Genomic DNA, 13,394 nt, shown 5'->3' with positions numbered 1-13,394 from the left:
ACAAAATAAACAACAACAACAACAACAACAAAATTGTTTAAAAATGGCTGGAAGAACTGACTAGACATTTTCCCAAAGCAGGTATACAGATGGCCAACAGCTTCATGGGAAGGTACTCAACATCGCTAATCATCAGGGAAATGCACATCAAAACCACAATAAGATAATACTTCACACATATTAGCAAAAAGAGAAGAAATAAGTGTTGGAAAGATGTAGAGCTAAAGGAACCCTTCTGCACACGTTGGGAGGAAATGTAAATTGGTTCAGCCACCATGGAAAACAGTATGGAGATTCTTTTAAAAAATTAAAAATAGAACTACCATATGATTCAGCAATTCCACATATGGGTATTTACCTGAAGATGAAAGCACTAACTCAAAAAGACATATGCATCTCCATGTTCATTGCAGCATTATTTACAATAGCTAAGATAGGAAACAACCTAAGTGTCCATCAATGGATGAATGGATAAAGAAATTGTTAAAAAAAAAAAATGGATAAAAAAGAATGAAATATTGCCATTGCAACGACATAGACGAATCTGGAGACTATTAAGTAAGTCTGAGAAAGACCAATACCACATGATTTTATGTATATATGGAATCTAAAAAACCAAACAAGCACAGAAACATACCCGTAAATAGAACAAATTGGTAGTTGCCAGAGGTGAGGGAAGTGGGAAGATGGATGAAATCAGGGAAAGAAATTAAGAGGTACAAACTTCAAGTTATAAAATAAGCCATGGGGATGCAAAGTACAGCACTGGGAATACAGTCAATAAAATTGTAATAACTATACAATGACAGGTGGTAACTATACTTGCCATAGTAAGCATTTTGTAATGTATAGAATTATTGAATCCCTACACCTGAAACTAATGTTATGTTGTAGGTCAACTACATTTTAATTAAAACTTAAAAATATAAAATTAAGGGGCGCCTGGGTGGCGCAGTCGGTTAAGCGTCCGACTTCAGCCAGGTCACGATCTCGCCGTCCGTGAGTTCGAGCCCCGCGTCGGGCTCTGGGCTGATGGCTCAGAGCCTGGAGCCTGTTTCCGATTCTGTGTCTCCCTCTCTCTCTGCCCCTCCCCCGTTCATGCTCTGTCTCTCTCTGTTCCAAAAATAAATAAACGTTGAAAAAAAATTTAAAAAATATATATATATATAAAATTAAAACAACAAGCTTGTACATACAGAGAACAGATGATATTTGCCAGAGGTGGAAGGCGGGGATGGTGGAGGGTGGAAAAAACTGGTGAAAGGAATATAAATTTATTTTAAATCATTAACCAAAAGAGACCTGCAGTTGCCATAATAGATTTTAGAATAAAAAGCATTATTATAGCTAGAAAGGATTGAATTTGCTTAAAAGATACACCAATTCTAAACATATATGCATCTAATGAAATAGATTCAAGATTCATAAACCATAAGGATAAATAAATCATAAAAAACTTGTATGAGTTATGAATCTCCCTTGGGAGATCTCTTCTTATTTTTTTATTAAGTTTATTTATTTTGAGAGAAACAGAACAGTGAAAGTAGGGGAGGGGCAGAGAGAGATGGAGAGAGAGAATCCCAAGAAGGCTCTGCACTGGCAGCACAGAACCCGATGTGGGGCTTGAACTCAGGAAACTGTGAGATCATGACCTGAGCTGAAACTGAAAGCTGGACGCTTAACTGACTGAGCCATTCAGGTGCCCCAACTCTTGAGCGATTTCAACACATCTTTTTCTTAAAACAAAAGAATAATCACAAAATTCAGAATAATTGTTCTTTGGCAGGGAGAGGCAGGGAGAGGATGAGATCTCAGAAGAGAAAAATTTATTTTGCTTAATTAGAGCAAAATTAAGATTATAAAACTTAAACTAGGTGATGCATCTATATGTGTTCATTTGACTACATAATTTTGTATGTATCAGATATTCCAAAAGCATTTTTAAAGGAATTTTTTTAATGTTTATTTATTTTTGAGAGACAGAGAGAGACAGCATGAGCAGGAGAGGGCAGAGAGAGAGAGGGAGACCCAGAATATGAAGCAGGCTCCAGGCTCTGAGCTGTCAGCACAGAGCCTGATACGGGGCTCAAATTCACCAGCGGTGAGATCATGACCTGAGCTGAAGTCGAACACTCAACCAACTGAGCCACCCAGGCGCCCCTCATTTTTAAAGGAATTTTTTAAAATACACTGGGAAAGCAGGACCAGAAAGAGATTTGTCTTATATCTCTTTGAGAAACAAATGTCCATTCTAGTCTAGTCTTGCCTCTCTCCATGGACCTCACCCTCTTTCTTACCTGATATCTAGAAAACAACCTGTTAGTTTACAGTTGGGGTTTAAAAGGAAGTTTTCCTCATGGGTGCCTGGGTGGCTCAGTCAGGGAAGCAACTGACTCTTGATTTCGCCTTGGGTCATGATCTCATGGTTTGTGGGATTGAGCCCCACATCGAGCTCTGCACTGACAGTGCAAAGCCTACTTGGCATTCTCTCTCTCCCTTACTCTCTGTCCCTCCCCTGCTTGCGTGTACTCTCTCTCTCTCTCTCTAAATAAATAAACTTTATTTTTTTTAAAGCAGTTTTTCTTAATATTGCCTGGACATTTCCAATGGACCTAATCCATACTCATTGGTCATAAAAATGAACTCATTAACTCTATTTTTTTATTCCCAATTTATCTAGACTATGTAAAAAGTCATTATACAGTCTGAAATACAGTGTCTTGGGGAAATCTAGTCAGTCCATATTTGCTTTGCCTGGATACAATCTTTGATAAGACTATGCGTTAGATAATTCTATCAAGACATGACTTCACCTAAAATTTTTAATTCAAAAGCACTCCTTTTTCAACTTAAATCTTTTTTAAAAATTTGCTTTTTAAATAGATTGTATTATTTATGTGCTTCAAATTTCAAAAGGTATAAAGTTATACAGTGAAATTTGCCTTCTCGTTTTACTCCTTGGTCAGTAAGTTTCCTTCTCTGGAAGTAAAAAATGTATTTCTGTGTATCCTTCCAGAGATACTTTATGTGTACACAAGAAAGTATATATAAAGATTGTTCTACTTCTTATATGAATTACAGCACACTTTTTATGTCATTTTGTGCCTTGTTGTTTTCACTTAACAAAATATCTCAGTGATCATCGAATATCAGTACACTTTCTCTTCTTTATATAAAAAGATAGTATTCTACTATACAAATATACCATAATTTACTTAGCCAGTCCCTGTCGATGGACACTGAGGTTGTTTCTAGTCAAAAGGACATACAAAGCCAGATGTTGCCACAGTGAGCCAGGCAAATACTGGTAACATTTATTTGAATACAACAGCACATTTAGAATATTAGATTCACATAAAATGTTTACTCTGTAAATCTGAATCTTGCCTTTGTAGATATGTGTGATGTGTATAGCTTATATTTCAGAAAATAACATTTTATATTAGTCTGTTTTTCTTTTCTTTTCAAGGAATAGGCCACTGTTACCAGGAATACTGCAATCTTCAGGGACAGCCAAATTCTCATCTAACTATATATGACATCGGGATTCAGACTGATATAAGCATGTACTTTCAACTGAAACAAACATGGTTCACATTTAGTGAGTGGATTTTAAAAACTGGTTTTGTTAAAGTTTTAATAATTAAAGGAAATCTTTTTTTTTTTTTTTTTTTTTTGTCTAAAGGAAATCTTGGGTTGGTGTAACCTGTTAAATATACTTATCACTAATGTCATAAAAGTAAATGTGTCTATGATTTTACTAGCTACAGTAAATGGAAAAGTCATTGAGGGAAATTTATTATATAATCTAAGGAAATATTACCTTACGATGATCTCATGCTATTTGCCTTCAACTTAAAATGTTTTGGATGTGGATGTTTATAGCCATTAACTTGATATCCAAGAAAGGTGTTTTGAAAGGAAAAAAAGTTGGATTTTTCAAATTTGTTTTAAAAACAGAAAAAAAAACATTTTTTTTCATAGCAAGACTTTTAAACTATTATAGGAATTGTAAAAATAAGTAACAAAATGAATTTACATTTTTGAAGTGTTCAGATTATTGAATTAGTTAAGGGTAAATTAAAAAAAATTTTTTTAAGAAAGATGATTTCAGAGATCACTTTTATATTCCTAGAATGGTTTTTATCATATTCTTTCCACTTCATGGAGATTAATATTCTTTAATCAAGATTTAAAAATAATCTCTATTTACATGTTGCTTTAAAAGAAACTCTTCATATTATTTAAGTTAGAGCACCAGGCAAAGCATATTCCAAGAGGCCTGGTAAGAAACCCAGAGAGAGCCTCAGAGGGGAGTAATATCTTGATGGGGGCATCATAGGTCCAGGTATGGGCCCCATCCCCATAATGTGAAAACTTGCTTTTGTCACCCAGAAGTCATCAGGTTTTCAAGGACAGGCCCATATCATGTCACCAGCCTTCCATTTTAGTTGTTTACACTAATAGGATACTCTTCCTGACCAGAATGCAAACATATTCCATCTAGGACACTGCTTTCCTGGGATCAAGGCATGTGAGCAACAAAATTAATAATGAGAAGCTTTTTTTTTTTTTTTTTTTTTTTTAGCAGGGGGCTTTGTATAATCTTGAGAGACTTTTTCTATAGGCTCATGCCAAGCTTGATGACCTAGCCTGTTTTTCTGCTACATTTGACTTTTCTTTTTCTCAGGCAATGCTAGGTCAAAATGTCACATCCTTGTTCTTTGGTTCCCATGTGCGGCTCTTATACAGATTAGTTCCCTTCATAGAACACTTTCCCCCCCCAAATATGTTGCAGAAGAATTATTTCATTTGTAGTCATTTCTTTCTAACTAAAAATCAGAGGCATCTTAGGATTTGTGTCCTCAACAGTTTTCCTGAATTTGAATGATTCCATATGTTGTCAGAAATCTACTGTGATTACCTACCATGTCTAAAGATGATGAATCTCATCCATTATGTTTTGAAACCTCTAATTTTATTATCAGATGGATCTTAGCTACAGGTTCTGTGGTCTTCCCACAGCTGTCTCTTCAGTGCCTTCCACACAAAAATCATTGACATGATCAGAATCTGCCACTGAAGAAGTTAAAGGATCTCCTTTGAGGAAAATACAGAGCTTGCTTTTATTTTCAAGTCTAGCAATACCAGTCTTTCCTCAAATGAGCCTCTACTTTCACAACCCATTTATCAGACAGTAATTGATTACTTGCTCTGTTTGGACAAAATTCTAGGTACCAAAGAGAAAGGCATAATGTGAAATTACACTCATCGATGGAAACACTAAAAATAAGCAGAGTTATACATACAAAAATTATCATTTTTACGAGTTTTGGGTAGTGTTAGGAGATGGTTCTATTGTCATTTCTGCTATTAGTTATCCCAGTCTCCTGCTCTGAGAAGCTAGAATAACACCAACTTCTCTACAGGGTCTCAAAAACCAGATTTCCATTCTTTGCTCTTATTCAAACACAGGAAAAGAATATAATATTTAAATTCAAAAGACAATAAAATCCTTGTAATCATTTTTAGATATGTAGTTTTATAAAGGGAGAAGTTTAATATGAAACGTTTATCAACGCAATTTCAGAATATAGAGTGATTCTGGCATATCTTATATTAGGTTTGTTCTAAGATAATGATTTTAGCTTAATATGGCTATACCCCATATGGCTATACCATAATTGTGGACTCAATTTAAGAGAATCAAATATGCATGAAAACATAAATACATAATTTCACTAAAAGAAGACATAGTGGCGAGATGATACGTTACTAAGATTCTCTCACATCTCTGGGTTAGCTGATTTCTACTTGGAGATGTTAAGTGATATGTGCTGTAACATCAGAATCTTGGTGGTATAACAATAGAATGAAATGAGTGCCCTGTCACTTGAAGTGTTCAAGCATGAGCAGAATTACTGTCTAGCAAGGATATAATGGAACAGATTCTTTCACAGATGGGAATTATAGCTTTCCCTTAAGTTTCTTCTATAGTTTCAGATTGTTATTAGCAGTGCTGTATTTCCTTAATTTTAAGATCCATAATGTTTCACTTTTTAACATCTCTGAAGTCAGGATGCATCTTATGATCAATGAAAAGATGTTTAATGAAGGATTTTCTTATTTTTCCTAAAAAAGTTATTACTAAGTTAAATATGCATCTTAGAATTGAGGAAATATAATAATTAGGACCATTTGGATTCAAGTAAAAAGAAATTAATTTAAGGTAGCCAAAAAGAAAATTGGAACAAGCTAGGGGCAAGGCATTGGGACTTATTATAAGAATATAGAAGTATCTCATCAAACTCAAAACAACAGAAAAGCAGCTGGACTTTCAAGTGTATTTGGATCCAGGAAACAGAAAGCCAAAAGAACCCAAGATTTCCTCTCTGCTCTGTTTCCTTAATATACATATACTTCATTCTTTCTTTGCAAATTCACTCACTTCACGTAAAGGTGGTTTTGACACAGTTCATTGAGTTTGTATAACTCAGAGGTCAAGAGCTTTATAACCTTTAATTCAAAACTGAAGTAGATTCCCTTAGTTCTAATTCTGAGACTTTGATCAGACAACTGGAGTTGGGTTTACACCCTGATTCCATCAATGGTAGCCATGATGAGTGGAGTCACAAAATAAAAATGTGGCAGGCAAGAGCCTGCCCTGTCAGTCAGCAAGGTCAATTAATGAAGAGGCATTGTGAGCAGGGTCGACAGCTCAAAAAGTTTTTTCTGTAATTCTCTTAATCAATGAAGTGTAAGTGAACACATCTAAAATAACACTGCCTAGAGCAGCCCTTCCTTCTGTCTCATTTTTACAAATGGTTTGAAATGTTTCTATAGATAAAATGGAAGCCTGATCAACTGAGTTGTTCAAACTCTAGCTAAAGGTTTTAATCTAGACTTCTCAGCATTTCTTGGAGGTTTTGCAAGTGAATTTCTAAGATTGGCATTTGGGGAGAGGTAGCACTGCTTAAATTATGGAGAGTCAGAATTGGCAGAAATAATCACGAAACTCAGTCCTAACTTTTGCGGAGAAAGTTTGTTTTTTGGATTGATTTGTATCACACACTAATTTTTTTTTTTTCCTGTTTAAAGTGGTAATACTCTGCCTTCTTGAAGTGTTTATCATCCTCATGCTGATCTTCCTCAGGGAACGAATCCGCATCTCCATTGCCCTGCTGAAGGAAGGGAGCAAGTAAGGCCCTGATGGAGAAACTCATATGTGTATCAGTCAGTCAAACCTGTCACTGCCTATTGTGTAGATGCCCCAGATGATTTTCCCTTTAAGAAGACTTGTTAAAGAAATCTGCTTTCCATCAGGAAGACTTAAGTTCAGACGTTGCCAATTATTAGAAAGGTCATGCTAACAAATCCTTCAATATCTCCAAACCTCAATTATCATAGGGTGAAATAGGGCTCAAACCTATCAGTCTATGTATTAGCACTTTTTAAACACCAAATGTATATTAGGATAATAACGTGTGAGAGTGATAAGGTGCTATATAAAAGTAACTCGTATTGTATATTGTATTACTCCCATATTGAATCATATGTTAATATTGATGGTTGAGATCATTTGCAAAACTTTAAATCACCATAATTCTATAGTCAATTATATGCTATTACCATTTCTATATGAGTGACTAAATTTGCTAATAGAATAATTGATTCTAGGAGCACCAGGCTATACATTTTATATATACAGCTCTTAATTCAGGAATTTTTTATTAAAAAATGCTCTAGGGGTGCCTGGGTGGCTCAGTCAGTTAAGCATCCAACTTCCAACTTTGGCTCAGGTCATGATCTCATGGTTCGGTTTGTAAGTTCAACTCTGCAGCGGGCTCTGTGCTGATAGCTCGGAGCCTGGAGCCTGCTTCGGATTCTGTGTCTCCTGATCTCTCCACCCCTCCCTCATTCATGCTATGTCTCTGAAAAATAAACAAACATTGAAAAAAAATTTTAATGCTATAAAATAGGGGTTCCTGGGGCTCAGTCAATTAAGCATCCAACTTTTGCTTTAGGCTCAGGTCATGATCTCACAGTTTGTGAGATTGAGCCCCGAAGTTGGTGAGTTCAAGCCCATCAGACTCCGTACTAACAGTGCAGAGACTGCTTGGGATTTTCTCTCTCTCCTTCTGTCTGCCTCTCTCTCTCTCAAAATAAATAAACTTTAAAAAAATGCTATAAAATAAACACTAAAATTCATGCAGGGAGAAACCTACAGTTTCTAAACTATTCCAAAGGTCACTTGAGGATAATACTTTAAACTTTTGAATACTGCATGGAAGAAACAAGAAAAGCATTACTATAAAGCCAACAGACCATCTTTCTATTTAGAACAATGGAAACTAAGTTCTAATGACCAGAGAGCAAATATTTTAAATCATCTGTAAGGATTATTTTAACAAAATTGTCATCTATAATTATAATAGTGCCACCTGAATCCAATGGTTTAAATAGTTAACAAGAAGTTTGTTAAACCCTCCTTCCTGTAATAACTGAAGCCCAATCATTAGCCACTGAAAACTACTGATATTCTGGGTTTATTTATTAAGTAATATGATACTGTAATTCACTGTAACTTGCCCCACTATTACACCTCTGTGTGGGGGGGGGGTGGGGGTAGAGGGCAATACAACTATGACAGGTTGATTTTTTTTTTTTCAAGGGGAAGTTAGAGCTGGAATAAATTGGTGTGAGAATACAGGGTAAACATGAGATTCTCAATGATTCACCTAACAGCAGTATCTGCAGAAAGGTGACAAAACATAGCTCAAATAGGTGAACGAGGTAACAAATGCAAAAGGAATCTAAGATATGCCAATGCATTAGGAGTGGAAATAGTTCCATCATAATTCTCAGTGGCTAAATCAAAGAGTATTGGGTTTTCAGTGTCATATGGTGAAAAGATCATTCAAAAGTAGGAATAGGGCTACTAGGATGGTGAACATTGCAGACACTATGACTTATGAGAAAATATCAAGGGAATGATTACACTGGAACATAAAAGAATAGTAACTTGAAGGGCTGCTATATGAAAAAGGTGAACATTTCTTTTCCAAAAGGTAGTGGGTGAGTAACAGTCCAGGATATGAGGAAGAACTTTCTAAATTTCATATGACAGAGAATAAGCTCTGTCATACAAAAGTAAGTCTTTACCACTCAATGTGGTTACTAGAAACAAACATATTTAGAAAATAGTATAGAAGGGATTCCTGAATTAGGGAGGAATTCTCACATTTGATCAGATGATGTTCAAGGTTCTCTCCAATTTTGAAAGTCGAAGAATGTAAACAAAAGGAAGAACTATGATTATGATGTATCAAATCTTTGAGTCATAAGGAAATAGCCAAAGACAAAAAAGTTTGGGGTATCAAATCTTTGAGTCATACAGAAACTTGGGGAACTTTGGGGAACTTTTGGCAGGAATAAAATATGAGCATTAAAAGAAGGCCTCTAATTTACTAAAAACAAAGCTTAAGTAAAATGTAAAGCCAACCAAGAATATGCCAGAATGATTAGCAAAAAAGAGTCAATAGTTATTACCACAGTTCTTGAATCAATTCAGTATAAAGCTTATTTCTAGTGTAAACAGAGAAAACTTTGAGAATTTATATCTTGTGGATCATTTTGAATTTCAACTATTGTTTTATTTCAGAGCCATTGGATATATCCCTACTACATTAGTTTATCCACTTTTAACTTTCATTTTCCTCTCCATCTGTATTTCCTACTGGGCGGTGATAGCAGTGTATCCTTTGGTAATTGACATCTTTAAACCTCAGGTCCACTCTATTATTCAAGAACCAAGAGTTTGTGTCCAGTGTTTTCCATCCTGGGAAGACTAGAAACACACTAAAGGTTTTTTATTCTTGTTTTTCCTTTTTTTTTTTGCTAAGCTCTAAAAAAAAGTTTTTCTACTGATTGAATTTCCCCTCAGGTCATATGGTAGATTTTGTTTTGTCTTCACATATGGTACTTCTTCTTGGCAATAACTGAAGAAAATTCCTTTGTATTTTAATGTTAAGGGATCACTCAGTACAGCTAACCCATCTTCTATTATTCTGGGTCTGAAAAATGTATGAATTATTAAAAGATTAGAAGCTTTTTTGAAGTTAATCTCTCAGTGGACTTTTGAGTGATTTGCATTATTTTCTTGTCTATCTACTTTCAATCTACCAGCAAATAGTTTATCCTTAATAGGCTAACCCAGTTACTTGGCTACATCAGGGGTACCTGTATACAAAGTCATAACCCCAGAAGGGCAATGTAAACATGAAAATACAACCTGTGACCCAGAGGTAAGTAAAAGAAACTAACTCTTTAACTTACTTCAATACAGAAGTCTACTACATTTCGCCTAGCAATTGTAAAAATCATGCTGAAATAGTGGCATTAATGGGAATCACTGTTAAGAAGGGAAGGGTGGATCAGATGTTAGGGGAGCACTGAAAATGGCAGGCAGAATAGAGAGAAAGCACTATTCTTTCCTGAGCTCATCTGTTCTGTTACATACCCAACAAGCAGGTATGGTCAACAACAACACTAATAAATGTGAAATCTTAGCAGGGGCAGAGTGGTGAACATATCATGGAAAATCAAACACTTCCAGAGCTCATTAAAGAATAATGTAAAGTGATGGGAGAGAAAATAGGAATAACAGCAGAAGCTAATGGGGGAATAGTAGGACATGCAATTGGGGGCTACATAAGTGGAGAAAGGAAAGGTGTTATCTTAGAATGGCATTTAATATGATATCTGTATTTTTTTTTTTCTGAGTGCAGATTTTTAATACAACTGAAATTGCCAAAGCTTGCCCTGGGGCTCAGTGTAACTTTGCTTTCTATGGTGGAAAGAGCCTGTACCATCAGTACATCCCTACCTTCCAGATATTCAATCTATTTGTCTTTCTCTGGCTTATAAACTTCGTCATTGCACTGGGTCAGTGTGCCCTTGCTGGTGCCTTTGCTTCTTATTACTGGGCCTTGAAAAAACCTGATGATATCCCACCATATCCACTTTTTACTGCATTTGGACGAGCCATACGGTAAGTTTCACATTGAGCCCTACATCTATCTTCTCAGTTGTGTTTAGTGTGCTTGTAATTCAGTCTTATGCTTATGTAATTCAAGTGGAAAGGTAAAAATGAGGTCAAAGACATGATTTAAAATTCATGGATGTCCACTAGCTATGTCTGATTTTACGGCTACAGTTTTATAATCCCAAACCAGGCCGAAATCCTTGTAAAAGCCACAAGTTTCTGGTGGAGCACCTGGCTGGTTCAGTTGGTGGAGCATGTGACTCTTGATCTTGGGGTTGTGAGTTCGAGCCCCATGTTGGGTGTAGAGATTACCTAAAATCTTAAAAAAAAAAAAAAAAGCCATAGGTTTCTGGAGAGAAGTGGTAGGGGAGGGCACCAAATTAAAAATTAAGAATTAACTTAGCTGTGTCTCTCCATTGCTTCACCCAAACATTCTATTTGACTGTAATGTGCTATTGGTATCATTTTTGTAGATGAAGGGCAAAATAGATGTTTATCATTTAAAATCCTCTGTGAAGACTTTTATCAGTCTGAATAAGAAAGTGTAAGCAGCTCTTCCCTAGCAATCTGCCTGCAGATCCTTTTTACCTATTACAATTTTTTAGCATACTTTTAGTTAATAGTAAAGGTATTTTAACTTTCATTACCATTTTATCTTTACCCAGATATCACACAGGATCCCTAGCATTTGGATCTTTAATTCTTGCATCAATTCAAATATTTAGAATAGTCTTAGAATACTTAGACCGCCATCTTAAAGGTAAGACTTCAGAATTATGTTTTCTCAGATTTCCTGACTTTTGTGAAGAGAATAGATTGGGGCAGAGAGTTGGGGGGAACATGATGACTACAAGTTGGACTAGGATAATAAGGATGGAGGTGGTCAGGCCAGGGATATGTTTGGAAGGAAAAGCCAGTGGGATTTGCTGAGAGGATATGGGGCAGGAGGGGATAGGAAGAGGAGCAGTGGTGAAGAAAAGAGAGAAAATGTGTGTGTGATGTTATTTTCTAAGATGTAGAAACCAGGAGAAGCAAATTTCAAAGAAAAGATGAAAAACTGTGTTTTGGCATGGTGGAGATGTCAAGCAGTTTCAAACCTGGGGCTCGGGACGAGTCAGGATTAAAATATAAATGTAGGTGTCATCAGCATAAACCTTTACACATAACACATATAGTTTACAAACAAACTCTACTTTGAATGCACTTTAAAATATTTTATTGGCAAAACAATCTTCAAACAGAACAAAGTTGAACACTCCCAGATACCTCATTTCAAAATTTAATATAAAGCTACAGTAATCAGGGTGCCTGGGTGGCTCAGTTGGTTAAGCGTCCGACTTCGGCTCAGGTCTTGATCTTGTGGTTCACAAGTTCCAGCTCCGCATTGGGCTCTGTGCTGACAGCTTAGAGCCTGGAGCCTGCTTCAGATTCTGTGTCTCTTTGTCTCTCTGCCCCTTCCCTGCTTTCTGTCTCTCACAAAAATAAATAAACATTAATTTAAAAAAAAAAAAAGCTATAGTAATCAAAACAGTGTGGGGGGCACCTGGGTGGCTCAGTCGGTTGGGTGTCCAACTTCAGTTCAGGTCATGATCTCACAGCTCATGAGTTCAAGCTCTGCACCGGGCTCTGTGCTGACAGCTCAGAGCCTGGAGCCTGCTTCGGATTCTGTCTCCCTCTCTCTCTCTACCCTCCAGAGCTCATGCTATCTCATTGTCTCAAAAATAAATAAACATAAAAAAAAAGTGTGGTGCTGGCATAAGGACAGACACATAGACCTGGAATAGAGAACTCTAAAATGAACCCTCACATATAAGGCCATTCAATGGGGAAAGGACCATTTTTTCAATTGACATTTCTAGAAAAACTGGATATCCACATGCAAAAGGACTAAGTTGGGCCCATATTCTACACCATATACAAAAATCAATTCAAAATGGATCAAAGGCTTAAACACAAAAACTAAAACAAAAGTAAAACTCTAGAAGAAAGCAGAGGAGGAAATCTTTGTGGACGCTGGATTTGATGAAGATTCCTTAGATGTAACACCAAAAGCACAGGCAACAAAAGAAAAAAAAAAGATTAGTTAGATTTCACACACACATACAAAAAGCTTGTGCATCAAAAGACATTACTAAGAGACATTACTAATGAAAAGACAACCATAGGAGAAAATATTTGCAAATCATCTACCAGATAAGCAATATTCAGAATATATAAAGAGCTTCTACAACTCAACAATAACAATCCAATTCAACACGAGCAAAGGATTCTTAAAATTATGTAAATTTTTTCAGCTTTATTGAGGTATAATTTGCAAAATTGTAATATATTTATAGTATACAACATGTGA

General features: G+C 35.9%; 1 protein-coding gene across 7 annotated transcripts in view; it reads left to right on the top strand.

Moving 5' to 3' along the window:
- Window positions 1-13,394, top strand: part of SLC44A5 (solute carrier family 44 member 5) — a 374,891-nt gene that overhangs the window by 346,624 nt on the left and 14,873 nt on the right. For all 7 annotated transcript variants that reach the window (XM_045477883.1, XM_045477880.1, XM_045477879.1 and 4 more), the window contains 6 exons: window positions 3,470-3,601; window positions 7,099-7,198; window positions 9,662-9,754; window positions 10,217-10,304; window positions 10,788-11,050; window positions 11,710-11,804. In XM_045477883.1, the coding sequence (XP_045333839.1) occupies window positions 3,470-3,601; window positions 7,099-7,198; window positions 9,662-9,754; window positions 10,217-10,304; window positions 10,788-11,050; window positions 11,710-11,804 (771 nt within the window). The remainder of the gene's footprint in view (window positions 1-3,469; window positions 3,602-7,098; window positions 7,199-9,661; window positions 9,755-10,216; window positions 10,305-10,787; window positions 11,051-11,709; window positions 11,805-13,394) is intronic.

This window comes from Leopardus geoffroyi, chromosome C1 (genome assembly GCF_018350155.1).
Source record: "Leopardus geoffroyi isolate Oge1 chromosome C1, O.geoffroyi_Oge1_pat1.0, whole genome shotgun sequence".
In the NCBI taxonomy this organism is placed as follows: Eukaryota; Metazoa; Chordata; class Mammalia; order Carnivora; family Felidae; genus Leopardus; species Leopardus geoffroyi.
This window is presented reverse-complemented; position numbering and strand designations above follow the sequence as displayed.